General features: G+C 50.8%; 2 protein-coding genes across 8 annotated transcripts in view; one reads left to right on the forward strand and one right to left on the reverse strand.

The window, feature by feature from the left end:
• Nucleotides 1-6,742, forward strand: part of PTK2B (protein tyrosine kinase 2 beta) — a 147,374-nt gene extending 140,632 nt beyond the window's left edge. For all 6 annotated transcript variants that reach the window (XM_032144129.2, XM_032144128.2, XM_032144133.2 and 3 more), the window contains 4 exons: nucleotides 470-516; nucleotides 1,510-1,647; nucleotides 1,888-1,968; nucleotides 5,638-6,742. In XM_032144129.2, the coding sequence (XP_032000020.1) occupies nucleotides 470-516; nucleotides 1,510-1,647; nucleotides 1,888-1,968; nucleotides 5,638-5,853 (482 nt within the window). In that variant the 3' untranslated portion in view covers nucleotides 5,854-6,742. The remainder of the gene's footprint in view (nucleotides 1-469; nucleotides 517-1,509; nucleotides 1,648-1,887; nucleotides 1,969-5,637) is intronic.
• A 2,275-nt stretch (nucleotides 6,743-9,017) lies between these two features.
• CHRNA2 (cholinergic receptor nicotinic alpha 2 subunit) lies at nucleotides 9,018-24,723 on the reverse strand. 2 transcript variants are annotated; one of them, XM_032144135.2, is made up of 7 exons: nucleotides 24,612-24,723; nucleotides 18,343-18,551; nucleotides 17,124-17,344; nucleotides 16,691-16,735; nucleotides 14,620-14,729; nucleotides 10,378-11,392; nucleotides 9,018-9,143 (listed from the first exon to the last, which is right to left on the reverse strand). In XM_032144135.2, the coding sequence occupies exons 2-7, from the start codon at nucleotides 18,413-18,415 to the stop codon at nucleotides 9,018-9,020; spliced, it is 1,590 nt and encodes a 529-aa protein (XP_032000026.1). In that variant the 5' UTR covers nucleotides 18,416-18,551; nucleotides 24,612-24,723. The 2 variants fall into 2 exon arrangements, with proteins under 2 accessions (XP_032000026.1, XP_032000027.1); XM_032144136.2 differs by lacking the exons at nucleotides 16,691-16,735; nucleotides 17,124-17,344; nucleotides 18,343-18,551; nucleotides 24,612-24,723 and having other exon boundaries at nucleotides 10,378-11,387; nucleotides 14,620-14,686.
• Nucleotides 24,724-24,943: the final 220 nt, after the last annotated feature.

The following is a 24,943-nucleotide window of genomic DNA, read 5'->3' on the forward strand; positions in this document are numbered from 1 at the left end:
CTGCTGCAATTTTGCTTCCTTCAGCCCCAAACACTCCGGGAAAACCATTAGAGAATTCACACAAATTTACCCCATGAGCTGCTGTCTCCCCAGGGTGGGGGCACCACAGATACCTGCTGGCTTCAGAGAGAGAGGTTTCTTCCTTTCAGATCACCCAGTACTGTTCCTCAGGCCTGGTGTCCATCAGGCAGGAAGCCCAAGCCAGAGCCGAGGCACCACTACAATCCCCCCATCTTGCTGGGACTTTGCCTTTTTCTTCATATGAAGGGGACAACAGTGCTGTCCCTGACTACAGCAAAACCGGGGAGACCAGGAGGTTCTTTCCCCTGCCCGCTTCCTGGATTCAGAGTTAATTTCCCTGAAGTCTCCTAGTGGTAGAGGGGAGGGGGCTCATTTGATGTCAGCAGGTACAAAGGGAAGGGTTGGAGTGCTGAGAACTGCCCCCCACTCGCTGTTCTTTTTATTGCAGTGGAGTTCACGGGGCCCCCGCAGAAGCCCCCGAGGCTGGGAGCACAGGTATGTGTTGGCTCTGCTGAAACTGATAAATGAGAGTGAGAGTTGCACAAGACTGAAGACCATGGTCTATGAAAGCTTCACAGTTCTCAGATAGAATCCAGTTTAGTGTCCTCATGATACAGATGAAGCCCGGGGTTAGGGGGTGGGTGGCGGGGTGCCTTGCCTAAGGCCACACAGCTAATTCATGAAAAAGCAAGAGGAAGAACCAATCTCCCACCCTCCATCCCCCTCCCAGACTTGGAGTAGAGCTCCCTGGTCCAGCTTCAGGGAAAGGGGTGTGGGCTCCTTCCCTCTTCTGAGCCTCCTCGCCTGGTTTCCAGCACCCATTGTCCTTACAGCCATCTGGGGTGGTGCTGGCTTTCTTTCCCCTGGAACAGTGGTTCTCAGCCTTGGCTGTCCATTAAAATCACCCAAGGAGCTTTGAAACTCTCTGCACAGGCCAGGTGCAGTTGCTCACACCTGTAATCCCAGCACTCTGGGAGGCCATAGCAGGAGGATCGCTTGAGCCCAGGAATTCAAGACCAGCCTGGGCAATATAGCAAGAATCCGTCTTTACTAAAATTTTTTTTAAAAGATTAGCTGGACTTGGTGGCATGCCTGCTACCCAGGAGACTGAGGCAGGAGGATTGCTTGAGCCCAGGAGGTCAAGGCATCAGTGAGCTATGACCGTGCTATTATACTCCAGCCTGGGCAACAGAGTGAGACCCTGTCTCTTCAAAGAAAAAAAGCCTGCCTGCACCCTATGTCCAGGTGGTGGTTCTATTAGTCTGTTGTGAGGCTACCACTAGTATTCTGTTAAGGCTCCCTGGCTGGAAACTGCCCCAGAAGTGGACAGGGGCAATGCACCCCGGGACAGGGCACGATTATTCTAAAGAAGAGTCCTTTCAAATCGGGCTGGTGGTGGAGTTGGCCGCAGTAGTGCCTGCCCAGGAGAGAATCTTGCAGTGCCCCTGGCTCTCCCCTACTCACTGGCCACCTGCGTCTTCCCCTCAGTCCATCCAGCCCACAGCTAACCTGGACCGGACCGATGACCTGGTGTACCTCAATGTCATGGAGCTGGTGCGGGCCGTGCTGGAGCTTAAGAATGAGCTCTGTCAGCTGCCCCCCGAGGGCTACGTGGTGGTGGTGAAGGTGAGAGCAGGGCTGGGTTGGGGAGGTGGAGGCAGCTCAACTCTGCCCTGGAAGGAAGGGGAACTGCGCTTCCTGTTGACGGGTGCAGCAGATCCTCTTAGAGCAAGCTGGGCCAGGGGAATTGAGTCCTAGGCCGCTCATGGGGGGGCAAGCACCACCCCAGGAAAGCTCTCCCCAGGGGAAACCTGGCTCTCTCCAATAGCCAGGAGTGGTGGCCATCCTGCCCCTTTCTCTCCCCAGAATGTGGGGCTGACCCTGCGGAAGCTCATCGGAAGCGTGGACGATCTCCTGCCTTCCTTGCCGTCATCTTCACGGACAGAGGTGAGCGTCCCATCCCAGACAGTGCCATAAGCTGTCGCTTTGCTCCTTTACCCCCACCTGTTCCTGCTTATGCTTCCATCAGAGGCTCATGAGGGCTGCCTGGACAACCTCATGTCTGTCCACTGAGTCCCCACCAGGTGGGTTCTATGTGGCTTATCCCATCAGCTACCACCAGAGGGCTGAGAGGGCACCCAGGGACCTGGCCAGAGGCTAGCCAGGATTTCCTAGTTCGGGTCTCCAGATGATGGCAGTGAATTCTTTCTGAGCTTATGCTAAAGCGGACACACTTCCTTTCCCCGCTCCTATTATCGTTTGTCTGGTTGCCTTGCCGTCTGTGTTAAGATTAACATGGATGTGTCATAGAAATAGCACTTAAGATTTCTTTAATTATTTAATCTGATCTTCTTTATTTAAATGAGAAACAGTCACTGAAAATCAAAACAAGAGTCTTGGTGCTCCACGAGATGTTACCTGCGGTAGGAAGAGTAAAGGCCCCCAAATATGTCCACATCCTAAGCCCTGGCACCTGAAAACATGCAAAGAGACTTTGCAAATGTGATAAAGTTAAGGACCTTGAGATTGGGAGATTGTTCTCAGTTATCAGACTGGCCCCAGTGTTGTCACAGGGATCCTGGGATCAGGGGTCCTGATCTTACAGGGATCTCTGTGACAACACTGGCTGGGTGTGGCAACTCACATCTATAATGCCAACCCTTTGGGAGGCCAAGGCAGGTGAATTGCTTGAGCTCAGGAGTTTGAGACCAGCCTGGTCAACATGGCAAAACCGTACAAAAATTAGCTGGGCGTGGTGGCCTGTGCCTATAGTCCCAGCTGCTCAGAAGGCTGAGGTGGGAGGATAGACTGAGCCTGGGAGGTGGAGGCTGCAGTGAGCCGTGGTCATAACACTGCACTCCAGCCTGGGTAACAGTGACATTCTATCTCAATAAATAAGAGGGAGGCAGTGAGTGACAAGAGACACACGGTCAGAGTAACAGATGTGATGGATGAGGGAGGCCGCAGGCCAAGGAAGGCAGCAGCCTGTCGGAGCTGGAGAAGGCAAGGAACAGGTCTCCTCTGGAGCCTCCAGGGAGAACCAGCCCTGTGGCCACCTTGACTTTAGCCCAGTTGGACCCACTTCAGACTTCTACCCTTCAGAATTATAAGACAATAAATCTGTGTTGTTTTGCGCCACTAAATTTCTGGTAATTTGTTGCCAAAGCCATAGGCACATAATACAGTGCCATGGGACGTTTGTTGGTTGTCCCTCTGGAGTCCTTTGATCCCCTGCCTCCCAGTGGCCAGCCCTGCGGCACAGATGACTACCACATCCCGCCACTGTCCCCACTGTCAGTGGCTGCCCAAGCAAGGAGAAGGCAGGCGAGTTTGGGCCAATTCCTGGCCTCTCAGGGGCAGTGACAACACATACAGGAGCCCTAGGTGGGGCTGTGGGGCTGTCTTGTCTCATTTAAGAGCTCCTTACCCTTGGGATGCCAACCCATTCATTCATTCATTCATTCATCTACTTCATTTGTAAATACCTCTTGAGCACCAGCTATGAACAGGCATACCTCATTTTATTGCACTTAGCTTTAATTGCACTTCCCAGATACTTCATTTTTTACAAATTGAACATTTGTGGCAACCCTGCAATGAGCAAGCCTATTGGTGCCATTTTTCCAACAGCACGTGCTCACTTTGTGTCTCTGTCACATTTTGGTAATTCTCACAATATTTCAAACTGTTTCATTATGATTATAACTGTCATGGTTGGTAATTGGTGACTGGTGATCAGCGATGTTAGTATTGTAATTGTTTTGAGGGGCCATCATAAACTATGCCCACATAAGACTTATCAATAAATGTTGTGTGTGTTCTGACTGCTCCTCCGACCATCCATTTCCCTATCCTCTCCTTGGGCCTCCCTTTTCCCTGGGACACAACAATATTGAAATTAGGCCAATTAACAACCCTACAGTGGTCTCTGCATGTTCAAGTAAAAGGAAGAGTCGCCCACCTCTCACTTTAAATCAAAAGTTAGAAATGATTAAGCTGAGTGAGGAAGGCATGTTGAAAACCAAGATAGGCCAAAAGATAGGCCTCTTCTGCCAGTTAGCCACGTTGTGAATGCAAAGGAAAAGTTAGCTACTCCAGTGAACACATGAATGATAAGAAAGTGAAACAGCCTTATTGCTGATGTGGAGAAAGTTGGAGTGGTCTGGATAGAAGATCAAGCCAGCCACAGCATCCCCTTATGCCAAAGCCTAATCCAGAGTAAGGCCTTCAATTCTATGAAGGCTGAGAGAGGGTCAGGAAGTTGCAGAAGAAAAGTTGGAAGCCAGCAGAGGTTGGTTCATGAGGCTCAAGGAAAGAAATCACCTCTGTAACATAAAAGTGAAGGTGAAGGAGCAAGTGCTAAGGAGAAGCTGCAGCAAGTTCTCTAGAAGACCCAGCTAAGATCATTGATGAAGACGGCTCCACTAAACCACAGATTTTTCAATGTAGATGAACAGCTTTCTATTGGTAGCAGATGCCATCTAGGACTTTCATAGCGAGAGGAGAAGTCAATGCCTGGCTTCAGAGCTTCAAAGGACAGCTGACTCTCTTGTTAGCGGCTAATGCCGGTTGAAGCCAGTGCTCATTGGCCATTATGAAAATCTTAGGGCCCTTAAGAATTAAGCTAAATCTACTGTTGAGGTTTACCACTCAGAAAATAGAAGATTATCTTCAAATATTACTACTCATTTACAGTGCAGCTACTCAAGAGCCCAGATGGAGACATAGAAGGAGATTAATGTTTTCACTGCATCCATTCTGCAGCCCATGGATCAAGGAGTAATTTCTACTTTCAATTTCTATTATTTAAGAAATACATTTCTAAGGCCATAGCTGCCATAGATAGTGATTTCTCTTATGGATCTGGCCAAAGTTCATTGAAAATATTTTGGAAAGGATTTACCATTCTAGATAATTTTAGGAACATTTGTGATTCATGGGAAGAGGTCAAAATATCATTAACCATTTGGAAGAAGTTGATTCCAACCCTCATGGATGATTTTGAGGGGTTCAAGCCTTCAGTGGATGGCTGGGTGTGGTGGCTCACACCTATAATCTCAGCACTATGGGATGCCAAGGTCAGAGGATCACCTGAGGTCAGGAGTTCGAGACCAGCCGGGCCAACATGGTGAAACCCCATCTCTACTAAAAATACAAAAATTAGCCAGGTGTAGTGGCAGGCACCTGTAATCCCAGCTACTCGGGAGGCTGAGGCAGGAGAATTGTTTGAACCCAGGAGGCGGGCATTGCAGTGACTTGAAATTACACCACTGCACTCCAGCCTAGGCGACAGGAGCGAAACTCAGTATCAAAAAAAAAAAAAAAAAAAATCAGATTCGCATTTTAGGAAGTATGAGGGGATGTTTCCATGAAGGGACGGTCAGGCTGGGCTTACACAGAGTTGGCTGAGTTCTGAGATGTCTGTGATGTCAATCCTTGCAGACCTGACTCGACCCTGCACGGGGTGTTGCATTCAGCCCACTCCTAGGTCTGATTTGCTTCCAGGGAACTTCTGATTGCTTTGGCCAGCACGCAGGTGGACACCTCTGTGGCTTCCCTATTCTCCAGGCACAGACTTTGTGGCCTCTCAGCCTGTCCTGTGTGATCTTCCTACAGATCGAGGGCACCCAGAAACTGCTCAACAAAGACCTGGCAGAGCTCATCAACAAGATGCGGCTGGCGCAGCAGAACGCCGTGACCTCCCTGAGTGAGGAGTGCAAGAGGCAGATGCTGACGGCTTCACACACCCTGGCCGTGGATGCCAAGAACCTGCTCGACGCTGTGGACCAGGCCAAGGTTCTGGCCAATCTGGCCCACCCACCTGCAGAGTGATGGAGGGTGGGGGCCACCTGCCTGTGTCTTCCGCCCCTGCCTGCCATGTACCTCCCCTGCCTTGCTGTTGGTCATGTGAGTCTTCCAGGGGGAAGGCCAAGGGGAGTCACCTTCCCTTGCCACTTTGCACGACCCCCTCTCCCCACCCCTACCCCAGGCTGTACTGCTCAGGCTGCAGCTGGACAGAGGGGACTCTGGGCTATGGACACAGGGTGAGGGTGACAAAGATGGCTCAGAGGGGGCACTGCTCCTGCCTGGCCACTCCTCCCTAAGGCAGCCTGGTCCATGCAGGGAGCTCCTGGGGGTAGGGTGTGTCACGTGGTACCCCTAGCTTTATATATGGACATGGCAGGCCGATTTGGGAACTAAGCTATTCCTTTCCCTTCCTCTTCGGCCCTCAGATGTCCCTTGATGCACAGAGAAGCTGGGGAGGAGCTTTGTTTTGGGGGTCAGGCAGCCAGTGAGATGAGGGATGGGCCTGGCGTTCTTGTACAGTGTATATTGAAATTTATTTAATGTGAGTTTGGTCTGGACTGACAGCATGTGCCCTCCTGAGGGAGGACCTGGGGCACAGTCCAGGAACAAGCTAATTGGGAGTCCAGGCACAGGATGCTGTGTTGTCAACAAACCAAGCATCAGAGGGAAGAAGCAGAGAGATGTGGCCAAGATAGGACCTTGGGCCAAATCCGCTCTCTTCCTGCCCCTCTTTCTCTTTCTTCCTTTACTTTCCTTTTCTTTCTTCTTTTCCCTCTTTTCTTACTCCTCCTCTTTCTCTCGCTGACCCCCATTCTCATCTGCACCCTTCTTTTCTTGCGTGTTTGCATAAACATTCTTTTAACTTCTTTCTATTTGACTTGTGGTTGAATTAAAATTGTCCCATTTGCTTTGCGGTTTGTTTTGTTTGTTTGATATGCCCTTTGGGGGAGAATGGGGACTGTGAGCCAAGCCCTGGAAGAAACCGATTGTGTTCATGTTGGACAGAGATCAAGGGCTGTCCAGCGCTGGTCATTGGCCAAGGAGGTTCTAACTGTGATACCCGGCAGTGGGTCAGGGGTGTGCGCTGGCCCCTTTGCCCTTGCAGGGACAGTGGGGGCAACTTTCCAGGAGGGACCCAGAGCAGTCCCCTCCATGGCCACATGAGGAATGCCATGTCATTTCTCTCTTAGTGGGCCCCCAAACCACCCAGGCTCTGGAGGGGCTTGGGTGACACTGGCGATGTTGAAGTGTGGCTGGCGAGGAGAGGGCCGCACAGTTGAGTGAACAGTAGGTGCAGCTTTATTTAATCTCTTTATTCACATGCAAGATGGATGGGAGACGTGGATAACAGGAGTGAACATCACTGTCTCAGGAGAGCAGGTCTGGGAGCGTGGACCTGAGAGCTCCGAGGCCTCTGGAGAGCAAGTGGGAGGAGAGGGGAGGGTGGGGGCTGCATGCACCCGAGTAGAGAGGAGCCAGAGACCAGATGAGCAGGGGGGTTGTGGGAGAGAAGTGAGGCGTGGCGGGGCCTGGGCCAGGGCGTCACAGCCAGGCCGGTTTCCCCTGGGAGGTCAGGGAGAGATATTTTGGGGTTTGGAAGGAGGGGACCCCTAGGACCAAAAGGAAACTGGAAGCTTGCCCTGCTCGGCTTCCTGCCTGGAGCCTCCATGCTGTCCCAAGAACCCAATTCCCACATCTGTTAGCTGCCAAGGTCCCACCCTCCAGTCTGGACAGAGTTGGGGAGAGGTCTGGTGCCCGATCCCAGGAGCAGCAGCTCAGCCTGGGATCCTGGGTGCAGCCTCAGACTTTGAGGTGGTGCATCCTCGGCCTGGGATCCTGGGTGCAGCCTCAGACTTTGGGGTGGTGCATTGCATTCCAAGGTGCACGCACAGGCTGCACTGAAGGGTTCAGAGCAGGTCAACACACCTCGGGGCTCTGGGATAGACGAGGCAGGCTGATAAGGGAGGGGACCACAGCTTTGCCATCTACACAACAGTCCTGGGGCCCAAACAATCCAGCTTGCTCCCCTCAACCACTCAGAACAAACGCCTTAAGTGCTGACCCCACTCACCCGGCGCTGTGCTAGGTGCTGGAGGTGGGAAGAATAACAGGCACAGGCCCTACCTTTGAGAAGTTCAGAATCAAAAGAACTAAAGGCAAAGATCTTCAACTCCCAAGTGAGGCCTCCTTCTGATGGAGGCAGGCACAGGGAACAGGGTTCCTGGGGAGGGAAGTAGGGGTGGAGGGAGGGAGGACAGGCCGAATGAGATGAGTTTGAGGTGGGTCAGGAGCAGCTCAGGATGGTCTTTCTTGTTTGCCCGCTGCACGTGTAGGGACATATGGAGCCCCTGCAGGCCGTGGCTCTCAGCTCTGCCAGACCTCCTGGGGGCCGGCTGGTGCAGCGCCATTTTGCAGCAAGGAAGGGAGAGGAATGACGTCAAGGAGAAGCCTGGAGGCTCAAATGTGCTTCCAGATGGATGGAATAGCCCAGCCACCTGTATCCAACCATCCATCCCTCCCCGGTAGGGAAGATCTGCCCTGTACCTCCACCTCAGGTGCAGGCCCTGCCTCCCGCTTCCTCCCCTTCCGGAAGAGCCCTTATTACTCCCCTGCTGACCATACAGCTCAGCACCCTGCAAACTCGGACAGACTCCGAACTTCAACCCCAGCCTGGCTTAGACAGACCCCACCTGGCTCTCCAACCTCCCACCTCACCTGGCTGTTCTCCCTGGCACTTTGGGCTCATTTCCAAATCTAAACATTGTTCAGAGCCCTTCCACCTCCAAGGAACCCTCCCCTTTGCCCCCATGGCCCCTCCTTTGAGGTCTGCATTCCCTTCCTCGTTACCCTGGCCCCACTGTCCCCCTGGTTGACCCTTCTGTCACTTAGGGTCTGCACCGCTGCTCCAGGAGAATTCTCTGCCCCACTTGGTCACCACACTATTGTGACCTTCTGCAGAGCTTCCCTAGCTCCTCCGTATCCAAAACAGGGCTTTGCACACAGCAGGGCTCTCAGCCCTGGTACAATAACTTTAAGCTGGATGGAAGCCTGCAATGCCTGGGTCAGTGTCCAGACTCTGCGGAGAGACACCTGCTCACCCCAAAGGGGACACCGGAGGCAGCTGCAGCAGAGATGGTCAAAAGATGGTCGGCGGGGGTGCCCTGGGAGCCAACTCAAGGGAGGTGCAGTCAGATCATTCCAGCTAGGAATGGAGGCAGAAAGAGGCCGATGGTCCCCAGGAAGCAGACGATGATAAACAGCCAGAGGAAGATCCTGTCAATGACCATGGCAACGTACTTCCAATCCTCCTTCACCTGTGGGGAAGACAGCACACAGTGACAGGGGCCAGGCCCGGGAAAGGGGGATGCATTCCTCCCATGCACAGCCCCTGCACAGACGACCACTGGGGGCAGCAGCAACTGCCCCACAGAGACCTTGGGGAGCAAAGGTCAGCGCAGGGAGCAGGGTGGGTGGAGGGGAGGGATGGGCTGTTTCAAGGCTCCAGTAAGCTCCACTGATGATTCCCCTCCCATCCCAGCCCCTCCACATGCCCAGACCTGTCCATATTATGCTCCCAGACTATAGGTAAAGGAGGCTAGAGGGACACAAGGAGGTGGCAGGACCACCCATGGGCATGGGCCCTTCTAGGGGGCCTGCAGTGACTTCAATGCAACACCAGACTTTGCTGCTCAGAGGTTGCCTCCTCACCCACCTGCTGGAGCTGGGGAGAGGGAAACAGGCAAAGATGGCTGGTACCCCAGGCAGGCTGGGAGTGGGGCGGGGGCTTTGTAGAACTTGGGCTCACAGCCCAGACAAGGGAGCCTGGATTCTCCACTGCTCCTGGATGACATCATGATTAATTTTCTTATCTATTCATCAAGGCCATTCAGTAATAACCTCCCGGCCTTTCATCCTTCCCTAGGCTGATCAGAATTTTGTGCTAGAGTAGTGGCCTACTCACATAATGGCAGACAGGGGCTGGGGCAGGGGTCAGGGTGGGGCCAGTGCCATGGCAGGGGCGGGGGAGCGGAGTCCACCTGGCACAATCAGGAATCTGCAGGGCTTGTGGTTGAAGAGTGAAGTTTGCAAGATCCTCAGGAGCCCATGAACAAGGAGGCAGAGGAAGAGACCATCCAAGACAAAAGACAAAGACTGACGCTGCAGCAGCTGACTTTCTGGGTCTCTCCTGAAATGGTCCCCCTGCCTCCCACCACCTCCAAGGCAATGGGGGGAGCTGGCGGCCTGAGGGAGGCACGGGGTTCAGTGTCTGGGATCCTCCCTCTCCGGCTCTCAGCCTCCCTGTTAGGCTGAGCTGCTCATGCCTGACCCCGTGGTGTGTAACCTGCCACCTGCCAATAAATGTCCTCAAAGCAGCCAGCTACATGTGCTCTCTTGCTATCTATTCCATACTTCTAAGGACCATGACTGAGGGAAGTGGGCCCTCACGAGAGGGGCCTGGGCTGCCCAAGCTCACACTCTGCGGTGGGGTGGTTCCCCGCTAAGTTGGTGGGGCCACCCAGGCTGGCCCCTCTCCCGACCCCAACACACCGAAGAGTCGGCATCCTCAGACCGCAGGTGGTCAGCAATGTAGTGCACGCCTTCCAGTGCCTTCTGCATGTGGGGTGATAGCAGCAGCTCACCCTCCTGCAGCACAGTCTCAGCCTTGGGACCTGAGGCCCCAGAGTGAAGGTGGCCGTGGCTGCAGAGGGTGCCCACAGAGGGGGCTGCATGACCTGCACATGCCCATCTGTCCTCCTCCTCCACCACCACCTCCCTTTCCTCAGCATCCACATTGCTCTCCAGCCAGTGATAAGACGGGCTGAGCTTCAGGCGTGGGGGGCGGCAGAGCTCCAAGGGTGGTGGGGGCCGGTTCATCAGAAGCCACCGGGGCACACAGCCCAGAAGGGCCCCCCGCACCCAGTGAGGCATGGTATGGGTGCTGGGGGAGCGGTGGTGCACATTGAGCACGAAGACAGTGATGACGATGGACAGGGTGACGAAGATCATGGTGAACAGCAGGTACTCGCCGATGAGCGGGATGACCAGCGAGGTGGACGGGATGATCTCGGTGATGAGCAGCAGGAAGACGGTGAGTGACAGCAGCACCGAAATGCACAGTGTGATCTTCTCGCCGCAGTCGGAGGGCAGGTAGAAGACCAGCACGGTGAGGCAGGAGATGAGCAGGCAGGGGATGATGAGGTTGATGGTGTAGAAGAGCGGCAGCCGCCGGATGACGAAGGCGTAAGTGACGTCGGGGTAGATCTCGGCGCAGCAGTCATACTTCTTGCTGTTGTAGGTGCCCGTAGCGTTGACGATGGCCCACTCGCCGCTCTCCCAGTAGTCCTTCAGGTCCACTGTCTGCTCCATCTGCTCCAGGTCGATCTTGGCCTTGTCATAAGTCCAGGAGCCAAACTTCATCTTGCAGTTCTGCTGGTCGAAGGGGAAGAAGGTGACGTCGATGCTGCAGGAGCTCTTGTAGATGGCCGGGGGCACCCAGTGCACAGTGCCCGTGGAGAAGAGGTGGGCCTTGGTCATGTGGGTCACTGCAAACTCCCCATCTGCACTGGGGAGAAGAGAGGAGCTGGGGAGACCCCTGCACACCCACCTGCCTGAGCCAGCCTACTCAGAGAGCTGGCATCAGGGGAACCCCAAGAACCAAGTCAGACCCGGCCACACTGGCGGGGTTTATTTACGAAAATGTGTAAGTCTCCCCCGGCATGCACATTTATAGCCACTGAGCTGTCTTGTCAATTACTACCTTTTTAAATACAAAAGGAGGAATTGTGAGGAATAGAAGGAAGTACCAAGAATTCTAAAAACAACCACTAATAACATTTTGATGATATATATGTATATATATAAAATGTAAAACCATTATATATACATAATCTATCAATATATGGCAATCATATATATTTGTGATCATGGGGTATGTGTTGTTTGATTATCTATTTTTATTCATTTAATATTTTATTTGCAGTAAGGAAAGAGTTGAATAGACACAACGCCAGCCACGCCACAGGGGAGAAGGAAATAGCATTCAAAACATCTCTTCCAAAGTTCGTGCATTAGGGGTTTTTCAAAGGCAGTTTTGGGGAAGGGGTGGGTGTGGCCAGGTGCTTGCTGCTGATTGGCTGGGTGGAGATGACATCACAGGGGGTCAAAGCTGTCCTCCTGCGAGCTGAACATTTAATAGAGTGATATCTATGAGTCTGTTTATCTTCCCTAGCAGATGATGAGTCAGCACCTCAGGAGGGCGATCCCTTTCCACCTGGGATCATCCTTGCTCAGAAGAGACCTAACAACTTTGCGAGTGAAGATACTACCTTGAATGTACCCATTTAACATGCGTTTTTGAGCCCCTCATCCACTAGGGCCTGTACCAGAGCTGTGCAGAAGAGGAATATGAGAAAGGTCCCTGCCTTTAAGGAGCCATGAGGAGATGAGACATCTCCAGGAACCACTGCAACATCAGGGACGCAGTTGGCAACGCTAGGAGGGCAGTCTGAGTGCCACCCAGACCCTTTGGGGGAAAGCTCCCTTCTGGGAGGTGGGCAGGGTCATTGAGAAGCCTGCCATTTGCAAAAGGCCTTGACTGATGGTAGGATTTGGCTGAGAAATGGGCAGAGAGCCTTCCAGTAGAGGGTCACACAGGGACAGAGTGTGAATCAGGGGTATCGTGGGACTGGGCATTTAAGGACCCACAAGGAGTCTGGGGACACTGAAATAGTGGTGACCAGTCGGGCAGCACTTCCTGGAAGCTTCAGCCCCTGATTCCACCAGGAGGTGGCTCGGTGGGCTCCTGCTCTAGTCTTTAACCATCTTCCCTCCCCTTCTAATCCCCACAGTCAATCCTAAAATCCAAGAAATCAGAAGAGTGCTTGGGAACAGGCGGCTTTTTTCCCCCATGGAGTAGTTCCATGGTAGAGATATGGGCAGGCTGGAAATAGGAACTTTGAAAGGGAGTAACAAATACATTGAGACAAAAGTTAAAAAAAAAAATTTTTTTTTTGAGGCAGAATCTCACTCTGTCATTGGGCTGGAGTGCAGGGCTGTGATCTCGGCTCACTACAACCTCTGCCTCCCAGGTTCAAGCAATTCTCCTGCCTCAGCCTCCCAGGTAGCTGGGACTACAGGTGTGCACCACCACGCCCAGCTAATTTTTGTATTTTTAGTAGAGACAGGGTTTCACCAGGTTGGCCAGGGTGGTCTCAATCTCTTGACCTCGTGATCGGCCCGCCTCGGCCTCCGGAAGTACTGGGATTACAGGCATGAGCCACCGCGCCCAGGCAAAAACAAAAATTTTTTTAAGCATTTTGTTTATCACAAACAATGACCACTAGATGGCAACATGTGCTCATTTGGGGGAAGGAAAATTGCAAATTCTTTGATGCCTTCCTGTTAACCTTGAGTGGGGTATCTGGGTGGAGGGGACCCTTCTCTAAATGTCAGCAAGACTTCAGCTTGGAATTTTGTCCCCCCCAAAAATTTCTTGTAATAAATCAGGTAACACTGGCTGAAGTCTTATTGGATAATCGTCAAACTCGAAGTCATATTTGATGTAGGACTTTGCTCTTGACCTCTGCCACAAGTACAGGAAGCGGAAACTAGAAGGATCCTGGGTGCCAGCTGTGGGGCACAGAGATATGACAGGGTGAGGAGTTCGGGAGTCCTGCAGCAGCTGCAAACACTAGGCACCTGCTGTGTGAGAGCTGCCAGTGTAAGAACCCAGGATGAACACGTGTTCACCAAAATGGCTCAGGTGAAAGGGCTTAGTTCTGACCAGAACTGGACAGTATAAAAAAAAAATCTGACCCATCTGAAGACACAAAATCCAGAAATGGGTTGCTTTTCCTTTTATTTCATTCTTTAAAAATAGCATTTCCAAAGTAGGATCAAATGAATTGGGAAACGCTGGGCTAGGTGGGTGTCTTTGCTGCAGAACTTCTAATAACATTTTTTAAAATGCTATTGTGTTCTGCCATTTTCCAAAGGACTTGGGTGGGGATGGGGGTGGGTGTTATGACATACAATGTTATCCAAAATTACTTGACCACAGAACTCTTTTTCATACCTATTTATAACTCAAAGAAGCCATGCTCCTTACAGCCCCACCTTAGAAAACATTTTTAGATGAACATAACACCAAATATCTTTTCATTTTAACTTCTTTACTTCTAAGGGAAGAATTGCCTGATACCAAATACAGAAATGAAATTATAGATGTGTATTTATTCCATCAAAATATTTTTTATTGATTTACTTTTGTCCACTGGGGCTCTCTTTAGACTCCTCTGCCTTCTATTAACTTCTTGTCATTGTGGTCAAAGATTACTCCTTTTTAGTCTTAAAGACAACTACAAAATAACATGATTGGGAAAAAGGAAACTGCATACCAAGTGAGCACATGCCCTTCGAAGGTGCTGGCCCGATGCTGCCTGCCTGTCTGAACAACACTGCCACCCCTCACAACTCCAACCCCGAGGTATTGTTTTTTGAGCCTGCACCAAATTTTTCAAAGAATACTCAGTATTGACAATCTCTGTCCCTCTAGCACAGTGCCAGGCACTGATACCTAAAAGGTGCTCAGCTGCCATTCATTTTGGTGTAGAGTGAGAACAAAAGGAAAGAAATGAAGGAATAAAGAGAGAGGCAGGGGAGACATGCTCAGCACAGCAGTCGAGAAGGAGGCGAGGAAGCTGACACCAGGGGTGCCCTTCCCAAGGCCATGGACCCGGCCCTTGCAAGTTGGCCTCCCCTCATCCCCCCAGGATCCCAATGGCTTCCTACTTGTTGTAGAGGACAATGTCAGGGATCCAGATCATCTCAGAAGGGACCCTGAGAGATGTGATGTTGCCAAAATCAGCAGGGTTCCAGCGCAGTTTGTAGTCGCTCCACTCCTGTGTGTGGGGAGGGAGTTGTGTCAACCTCGCTTCCAGGGAGCAGCCTAGGGCAAAGCTAGCACACCCCAGGGATGCCCAGAATGGGCCAAGCAGCCCCCTTGGAGCAGCCAGGGCTCCCCACCCAGCCCAGAATAGTGGAGGGAGCTGCAGTGCTGGGAACGTGCTCTGAGCAAGTAACCAACCTTCTCGCTTTGCCTGGACTTTAGTAGTCAAGGTCCCAGGCACATGAAGTTCACCCTTGTCCTGCCTCTAGTCCTCGTTCTGCCAATCCCTGGCTGGACGACCTTGGTGGGCCACCTCACTCATCTCTAGTGAAGTCTCTCATTTTTAGTGCATCACAGTTTATGGTTTGTTTTATGCTCTCCATCTAGGAAAAGCCTCCATGGGAGAGCCAAGCAGGGAATGAGAGCAGGTGAAAGTATCTCCCCATTTAGCAGATGAGCAAACTGAGGACCAAAGACAGGAAAATCAACCTGCCAGAGGCATACAGTGAGGCAGGGGTGTTACCCAGGGACCTTCAAACTGCACTCCCAAGTGCCCTACAGGAGTCCCACCAGAGACGGGATGTCTGGGCCCCACCCCTGCCTCCACCAATGCAGGTCCAGCTCAGTCCCCCTGCCTCCATCAGTTTCATATTCTCTCCGTAGTCCATCTGTCAAGTTTTCAGGTCCAACTTGAAATTTTGAGGCACCCACACCAAATTGGGGTATATTAATCCTCCCAGGCATGTGGCAGTATTTTGTGTTATTCTCATTTTGCAGATGAGGAAACTGAGGCTCTGAGAGGTTACGTAGCTCATCCAGTATCACAAGCTAATCAGAGGCATTGCTGACTGGCCTCAAACTCCAGTACTCCTTCCTTGCCCTGCCACCCCAACCCTGAAGCCCAGGTGGCCAGCCCATGGGGACAACTGTGGCAACCCAGGTTCTAGGCCTGCCTCCCTGCACACACACACACCGCATGACTGGGTAGCTTCCAAGTTCCTGCTTCCCTCTGGCCCTCAGCTGTCACATCTGTAAAGATGAGATGAGTGACCCCCTAATAGCTCCTGGGTTACAGCATCAGAGAGAGGGAAGCCTCCAACCTAAGCGGGATCTGTGCGCCCTTTCCTGAGTCTAACTGGGCTCTATGACTGTCTTAACCAGTAGTATACAACAAGATCAGTGCTGGCCCAGTTTCTTTTACTCCCTGTCTCTTGGGACTCTCACTCTGGAATCCCTGAACCACCAGGCAAGATGTCTGACTCCCCTGCTGGAGAGACTCTGAGGGTGCCTGAAAGGGGTGAAGGGCCCATCTGAGTCCAGCCTTCCAGAACCTTCCAGCACCTTCCAGAGCCTTCCAGACATCCCTGCTAAGGGACAGATGTGTGAATTAAGCTGTCTCAGACCCTCCAGACCAGATGAACCCTCACTCAAATATCACAAAGTAACCCTAGTGGTCACCATGTGAAGCAGAAGAAACCACCCAAACTCCTGGCCATAAAGCCATGAGATACAGTGAGCTGGGAGCTGCTGTGAGCCTATAAGTTTGGGGGTATTTGGGTGGCAGTATAGATATTAAGCACTCAGCGTTCTCCCATAGAAGGAGCCTGGGACTTGGAGTCAGGCAGAGCTGGGCCCCCTTTTCCAGCCCAGCTTCTCTCTGCTTCATGATCTCCTGAGCTGTAAAATGGGCAGAATGAGGCCCCCATGGGGTTTTGGGGAGGATTCCGAAGTAGCAGGGATGAACGGATGCCTGCTCCCAGGAAAGCACCACTTGGCTTTCTAGTGCCTGAGGCTATGTTCCGCAGGCCCTGTGGAAAAAGTCGGCTTTGGGAACATCCCACATGGCATCTGCTTGGTAAACTAAGTTCAGGGTCTTGCTGTTCCTTGGTCTTTCACTAGCAAAGAAGTCCTGGAGGGGTCTGGGGTCCATGGATTCCCGGTCCCCACCGCCTGGACTGGAGGAGGGGCCCTCACCTGTTTTAGCCAGACGTTGGTGGTCATCATTTGGTTCTTCTCATCCTGGCCCAGAGAGAGAGAGAGAGAGAGGAGCAATTAAAGGGATGGGTCCAGACCCAGAAGGCAGGGTGGAGTGGGATGGGCTGTTTTCAGACCCTCTGATAGGATACCCCAAGCCCAGCCCACCTGCCACCCACTCTGAAACCTGCCACCCTTACTCAGATTCTCCAGGGTCACACAGGAACTGCTGCCAATCAATGCCCTCCTAGGAGGGAGCTCCAGAGCTGGGAGAAGGGAGAGTGTAGCTGCCCTGGGAAGAGCCATCCCCACCCCCACCCCAGGTCACTGCTGTGATTGAGGGCAGGGCTGGGGTAGAGGAAGGAGCAGGGGGAAAGCGGTGGGTGGTCTGGGATCTCCTTCCTCGGGGCCAGCGGTGGGAAGACAGGCGCACCACATCGATGAGCTGAGCGATGGACAGTCCGAAGCGCACAATCACCACGTCTGAAGTGTTGGGCACTGGGCGCGCCCAGCGGTTGTAGCCCCGGAAGAGGTGTTTGAAGAGCCGGTCCTCAGCCTCGGTATGCGAGCCTCCCTGCGGCAATGCCGTGGGACTGGGAAAGGAGAGTGGGTCTCCAGGAGCCCTGGGAGGTGGGTGCTTAGCTTCCTCTCCACCTGCCATCAAATCAGAGCCACTCAGCCTCACTGAGCCTCAGTTTGCTCATCTGTAAAATGGAGATGCTTATCCAGCACCTATCTCAAAACATTGTTGAAGATGGCAGATGACAATGTCTATCAGAGCTGAGCACAGCATGAGAAGGCTGTGAAGTCGGAGCTCAGGAAAGGTCAGCTGTTTTGTGATGTTAGAGAAGAAAAGAGTGAGAACTAGTGCTGCAGGTAGAGAGGGGAAGGGGCAGAGGCAGGGAAGTGAGGAGACTTGAATCTAGAGACAAGATTCAGCCCCATATGGAGGAGTGCCAGGGGGACAGGGAAGTGGAAGAGACGCCTGGTCTACGTGGGGGGCTGCAGGGAGAAGGGTTCCAGCAGTGCAATGAGCCTGGCCAGGGTAAGCAGTCTCCCGTTCCCACCCACTTGTCCGATGAACCATTAATGCTAACAGGGAAATGGACCGCTTTGGGAACCTCCCCAATTTTTTCTTAAACCATGGGCATTTGCCACTTGCTATCAAACAAAGCTTTTCAAAATGTTTCTATGGCACTGCTCATGTCAGTTTTCACTGTGTTCAGCAAACAGCTTCACCCCTTCAGGGCTCTGCTGTCCGAGCAAGTCGAGAACTACAGCTCCAAATCCCAGAGAAACGTGTCAGCACCATCTGGGACAGAAAGCGCTGTGTCCCGAGTTCCTCCTGTATCCCGGATTCTGGTCACAAACTTTCGTTTAATCCTCACAATAGGCCTGGGAGGTACACAACACTATTTGCGTTTTGCAGCTGAGGACATTGAAGCTTGGGGACATTTAAGGTGACACAGATGCTAATGTCAGAGCTGTGATCGCCCCTCCACCTCTCCCAGTGGAACCAGCCACCCGGCTGATGGCCTCTGAAGTCCCCTGCAGCTTTGACGGTTGCAACACGTCCACCTGCAGACTCCCTACAGTTTGTGAGCCCACAGGCATGAGATGAAGTCTTACAATGACAGGTGACAAGCACTCACCTGCTGGGGTCAGAAGGAGCCACCACAGGCTGAGCTTTGTGAATGACAGGAACACAGGACAGGAGGGGCCCATGGCTTCTCCTGAGCATCAGGAGGTCAGGTCAGGGCTTTGCTGTGGGTTGCACCATGGACCATGTCCCCAGAAGAGCTGCTGCTGGATTCTGCGAGGATTCCGCTGGATTCTGCGAGGCTTCCTCTCACCACCAAACCTGAGCAAGCCCAAGAAAGGGCTCTTAGGGTCGTGCATCCTTGACATAGACATATTTCTGTTTCTCATGCTCCACACAGGCATGAAATGTGAGCAAAAGGCCCTCAGCAGCTAAGTGCTCCTGGGCTCTCCCTGGCTTATTGAGGAATCAACCTCTTCCTCTTTCTCCAGAGTCAGCCAGCGACTCTGCCCTAAGACCAGCCCTGATCTACTGGACAAAGGAGAGCACAGGATGGGACTGAGGTCCCCATTGCTTTGCCTAAGTGGTCATCTGTAAAACGTGGATAATCATACTGCAAAGAGTGGTCAATAAAAGAATCAGGGTACTATTCACAAGATCCAAAGGGTGGAAACAGCCTTTTGTCCAAACAAATGTCCATCAGCTGATGAATGGATGGACAAAAGGCAGTAAATCCTTACAACAGAACATGATTCCACCATAAAAAGGACTGAGGTGCTGACGCTTGCTACAGCATGGAGGAACCTAGAAAGCATTGTGCAAAGTACCAGAAGCCAGTGGCAAAAAGCCACATACTGAAGATGATATTGTAAAATATATATTTGGTCTTCAATCCTATTTCCTGGAATACAACTCCTAAGATACTTGGAATCTCCAAAATGATATCTTTTTGCATGACTGGTGGCTGGCAGCCCCTAGGCAGTTGCAGGATGGGGCTGGTCACAGGAAGACGAAGGCAGGCTTTAAAGGGTTGGGACTTTCAGCCCCACCCCTCAAACCTCCAGGGACAGGAGAGGAGATGAAGGTTAAGTTGATTGCCAATGGCCACTGGATTAATCAATCATGCTGCATAATGAAGCCTCCATAAAAACCCGAAAGGACAGGTTTTGAAGAGCTTCTAATAGCAGAACATTGGAGGTTCCTGAGGAGTGATGAGCCCAGGGAGGGCGTGGAAGCTCCGTGCCCCTTCCCAAACCTTGCCGTATACATCTCGTCACCTGTATCTTACACTATCTCTTATAAGCTAGTAAACGAGTGTTTCCCTGAGTTCTGTGAGCCACTCTAGCAAGTTAGTTGAACCCAGGGAGGGGGTCATGGGAATCCCAATTTATAGCCAATGGGTTAGAAACACAGGTAAAACAACCTAGGACTTGTGATCGGCATTGACACCGGGGGGCAGTGTTGGGGACTGAGCCCTCGACGTGTGGGATCTGCGCTGTCTCCAGATGGATGGTGTCTGAATTGAATTAGAAGGCACCCAGCTGATCTCTGCTGCAGAATTGACAGCTTGCTTGCATGTGAGGAGAAATCCCCACATCTTTGGGGGTCACGGAAGTCTTCCGTGTTGATTGTTGTGGGGTGAGAGCACAGAAAAACAGTTTGTGGCTTTTCCTACACGTTGTATGATCCCATTGATATGGAATATGCAGAATAGGCAAATCTATAGAGACAGAACGTAGATTAGTGGTTGCAGGGTCGGCAGGAAGGAGGGATGGGAAGTGACTGCTTAATGATCACTGAGTTTCCCTTAGAGGGGATAAGAGAGCTCTGGAACTAGATGGTGTGATGTTACATCGATGTGTGAATATACTAAAATTCACCAAATTGCACACTTTAAATGGGGGAATTTTATGGTATTTGAATTATATCTCAAAAACAGTTATTATCAAAAAATAAACAAACACCTCGTGGATTAATAAGCAGCAGCTACCCCTCTTGACTGTGGCGACAGTGATATTTGCCAAACATGGAGAATCAATACACAAAGGGTTCCAGAAGGACACAGATGTCAAAGATGGGGTAAATATAATGTTTCATATGAAATGAATGTTTCATAATTGAGAAAGTTGGGAAAAGCAGTATTTTAAAATATTATTTTATAGAGTATTTGATTTAAAACATATATATATATCACTAAAATGACATTATTGCCTTAAAAGCTTACACATTCAAATTAGCTTTTTTTGAAACAGCCCCCCTTATGGGGAGAAGAGCAAGGCCTCGTGTTCAGGGACACATCGTGTATGTGGCCTAGAGAGATAACAATGGCTCTGCGTACAGCTAGTGGGTGCAGGATTTCCTTTGGGAGGGTGAGAATATTCTGGAACTAGATAGTGGTGATGGCTGCACACTGTTTGAATTGTACTAAATGCCAATAATGATCAATTTTATGTTATGTGTATGTAGCCACAACTTTTAAAAAAAGAATAAGGGTAAAAGTGGCTTTAAAAATATAAACCAAGGGCTGGGCACGGTAGTTCATGCCTGTAATTCCAGCTCTTTTGGAGGCCAAGACAGAAGGAGTGTTTGAGCTCAGCAGTTCAAAACCAGCCTGGGCAACATAGTGAGACGCCCCCGCCCCGTCTCTACAAAAAATTCAAAAATTAGCTGGGCATAGTGGCACGTGTGATCTCAGCTACTGGGGGGCTAAGAAGGGAGGGTCGCGTGAGCCTGGGAAAGTCAAGGCTGCAATGAGCTATGATCTTGCCACTGCACTCCAGCCTGGGCAACAGAGCAAGATCCCATCTCAAAAAGAAAATAAAAATAAAAGTAAACCACCGGGTATGAGAGAATCAGAATTATTATTCACGAAGTTGTGAAACCACTTCTATCTAGTCATTCTCATCCCCCCCGTCCACCCTGACCCAGCCTCTCAACAGTGCTTCTGGCATCAGTAATCCTCCATCTCTCCCAGGGCCAGTTGCACCAGCCCATCCTAACCTCCTGGCAGGAGATGAGAGCAGGGCTGGCGCTGGCAAATGTCGCTTTGAGTCCTGGCCCCACCACTGGCTGGTGATGATCTGTGAAAGGTCACTCAATCCCCCTGGGAGTTTGTCTTAAGATAAAGATTGCACACTTTCTGCCCTGTGGGAGGAGTGACGGGAGCAAACGGGATCATTTGTGCCCATGAAAGTCCCTGGGGAACTGCAGAGGGCTGGTCAAGGAACAGGTTGCTCTTATGGTTGTCAGGGCCCATGACCCAGTGGCATTGCCCAATGACAGTTTGTGTCAAGTAGAAGAGGAATGTGGGAAGGATCTGATGTGAATTTCAATGTGTTGGAATTACTGGCATATACTGACTATAAAACAGACACCAGAGTGTTTTGGGGGAAAAGGGCCCTCCTGCATCAATTTCCCCAGAAGGTTTCAATTAAAAGACTTGTTGGAAATAGAGGATTACATTTTTCTTCTGTTCCCTCGGGAGAATATTGCCCCTGTCCACGAGGTGGACAGAGCTACCTGCAAAAGGTACGCAGGGCAGGAGGAGGGCTCCACGAGCCTGAAGAAGGAGACCAAGGCTTGTCACTTAATTTGGGGGGCAGCACTCCGTCAAACATTTGCACTCATAGTGTGATTGTTTATCCTTTTCTTTGTTTATCTTTCCACTACCTCATTCATTTTGTTGTTGTTGTTGTTTCATGCTTGGACTGTAAGAGAATGTACTACCTCATTCTTCGTCAGGGCCAACAGTGTGCCAGGCACCAGGAACAGGGAACTGAGTGAGCTTGAGTAGAGAAGAACCAAAAGGAAGGAAAATGCTAGAGTCTCATCCACTTGCCCACCCCTAATGTGCGGCATGACTTTATTCATTTAGCCCCATTGCTTCCAAAGCCATCCAGGGAGGCCCCAAGTTCCCCGAGGCATCCTTTCCAGGCTTTCTACAACCCTCCACTTTGGGAAGCTCTTCCCTGAGTCTGAATCTGCGTAAGCATCTGAGAGATGCTTGAGTTGAGTTGACTTGAGTTTAGAGACCCTAGTGTTGGCATCAGAGATTAAATCTCGTTAATACCCAGGGGAAACTGCAGAGCAGGTGAAGTTTTTTTCTCTGCTCTCCGCAATCATTCAAACACCTGACAATCACAAAGCTGCCTTTCTGGTTCCTTGTCTCTTGTCTCTTTCATCCTTTCTATCCTGGAGGATTTAGGATCCTCAAAGATCCCATGCCCTCCCCCATTTACCTGTGGCTCAATGCCATCTAGAAGTTTCATTTGCTAGTTAAAATAAAAAAGAGTTGTGAAATTCCATTGCTTATGTCTACTTTCATACAGGCATGAAGTTTTTGCTAGATATTAGAACACAGGGCTGATTTGGTGCAGGGAACGAGGATTTCAGAATCCCCCTTGATGTTAATTCCTAAAACATCTTCCTAAGAACACTGTGCATTTATGTTGTTTTCAGGTTTACAAGGTACTTTTGCAGCTTTCACCTATTTGGGCCTCACGTGACCCCTAGGAGGGTGTGGGGAAGAGATATGATTATCCCTTTCATGTAAGTAAAAAAAAAAAACTGATGTTCAGAGAAGTTGAACAAAGCCATATAGATAAAAAGTGATGAAGCTGAGATTCAAGCTAAGATCTTTAGCTTCGAAACTAGAATGCAATAAATTATAATGTGGTGTTAACTAGGGGGGCAATTTCATATTAGCAATTCAGTCAGTACTCACCTGTGTTCTGTAGACCCTAGCACTGTGTCTGTCATTGCTAAGCCACCATCAGGACTGAGGTCTGTTCAGGACAAGTGAGGAGAGGGGACAGGCACCTCACCCCAAAGCTAGGCCCACCTGGATCCCAGATTCTAGCAGGTTCCTCTAGTGCAGATTCACTTTCTCATCCAGCCAACCAATATCATAGTTGCAAATTCCAAAGCTATCATCTGTTTCACCTTTTAACCTAGTGCATTTTTTTAAAAGGAGATTTTTTTTTTTCTCCATTAGTGAGAATCGGAATCCAGGCATGCTAAAATTGCATCATTTAGAGATCCAAGGAGAGCCACCCGGGAACCCCCAGAAGAATGTGCAAATAAGATGCAGTGATTCTAGAGGATGTATTCCCAGCAAGATGCCTCAAATCTGCATCCCCTGTGATGAGCCCACTATATCATTTCATTTAATTTGTCACTGGAAACCAAAGGAGGAATTGTTTCAGGTGATTGACAGTAATTAGAGGGAACTTCCACCTCTGGTTAGGAAGATGTCAAAAGAAAAACAGCTGCACACTTTGACCCTCTAAGTGGCTGGATTGGCAGATTTGGGGAAGAGGAGAGAGTGGGATGAGATCCCTAATTGTAAAGTGGGTCTGGGTGAATGGGGTACACAGAGAAGCCTATGTAAAAGAGATTGCATACGTAAAGCGCTCAGACATCAGTGTCCCCACTGGGCTTGTGTCGCTGCTCATGTACACCAGTGCCAGGCCACCCCCACCCCACCCTCACACTCACTGCAGCATCTCTAGCCTGCCTGAATCCTGGTTCCATGGAGGTCAAGGTGATTTGAGCTCACTTCCCTGTCCACGGTTCTACTACTGCTGTTTTCAACTTCCCACCCACCAGTCCACATTCTCCTCTTTTTACTAACATTTCCTTCTCCCGAAAGGATGCTTCCATCCCACCTGGTTCCTTTCTGCTGTCCAGAACCCCCCCAAGCATATGGGTCTCAGCTTTTTCACAACTGGCAACACTACACTCCCAAAGAAGCCCCTCCATTAGAGAAACCAGTACTGTTTCTTCTTCTAAATAAATTCACTAGAGGTGCTTAGGGGCTAGAGAGTGTATTTCTAGCTTTTATATCTGTTTTGCTCAATCACAGAAGTTTAACACTCAAGGTTGGGTGGGATCTTGAAGGTCATCTGAACTACCACACCAGCTGATGGAGGAATCCACTTCACAAATGCCAGCCTTGGAACAAGCCCAGCTGTCAAGAACTTGAAGAACCTTGGAAGGTATCTACCTTCTAAGTCAGTAAATAGCATTGGTGTCTTTTAGCCCTTTTAAAGGACATAGACAATTTACAGAATGAATAAATAAATGAACAAAAGAAGGGACAGCAGTAATAAAGACATAGGAGCAGATACAGTGTAATAAAGCCACTATTCCTGAGACTGGGCTAGCCATCCTAGCCAGGAGGTGTTCATCGTCACCTGGCTGTGGACAGCCCCAGCAGGGACAGCCAGGAGACTAAAATATTTCTAGGAGCAGGTGACATCCAGCATTCAGACATAACCCCCTCCTGAGTACCCAGAAACTGCTAGTATTTCTTTGGCCCCACATCCACAATCTCTCCACATGCATGCCACCCTCAACATAAGCCTTGGGCACCTTTCTTACCTGTGGTTAGAGAAGAAAACAGGTCATTGAAAGGATGCAGAGAACCAGCCTGGCTTGGAGATTCTGGGCAGCTGACAAAAGTCACCCCAGAAATAGAGTGGCAGGTACAGCATAGAGCTCAGTCACTTCATTTCAAACAGAGGCTGAAGAGTGAGGGTTTAGGAGACACCCCGTCGAGCAGAAGAGTTACATGAGAGGCATTTGGCTTCCCGGGGATGGCTGGGCAAGCTCTGCAGAGAGGTGGGTTTTCCTGGGGCTGTCCAGCTCTGGCAGCCAGAGTGGCTTCATGCAGGTGCCACTGAGGACAGCCCAGGCAGCCCAGCACAAGCGAT

This window comes from Hylobates moloch, unplaced genomic scaffold (assembly GCF_009828535.3).
Source record: "Hylobates moloch isolate HMO894 unplaced genomic scaffold, HMol_V3 SCAFFOLD_22, whole genome shotgun sequence".
Classification (NCBI taxonomy): domain Eukaryota; kingdom Metazoa; phylum Chordata; class Mammalia; order Primates; family Hylobatidae; genus Hylobates; species Hylobates moloch.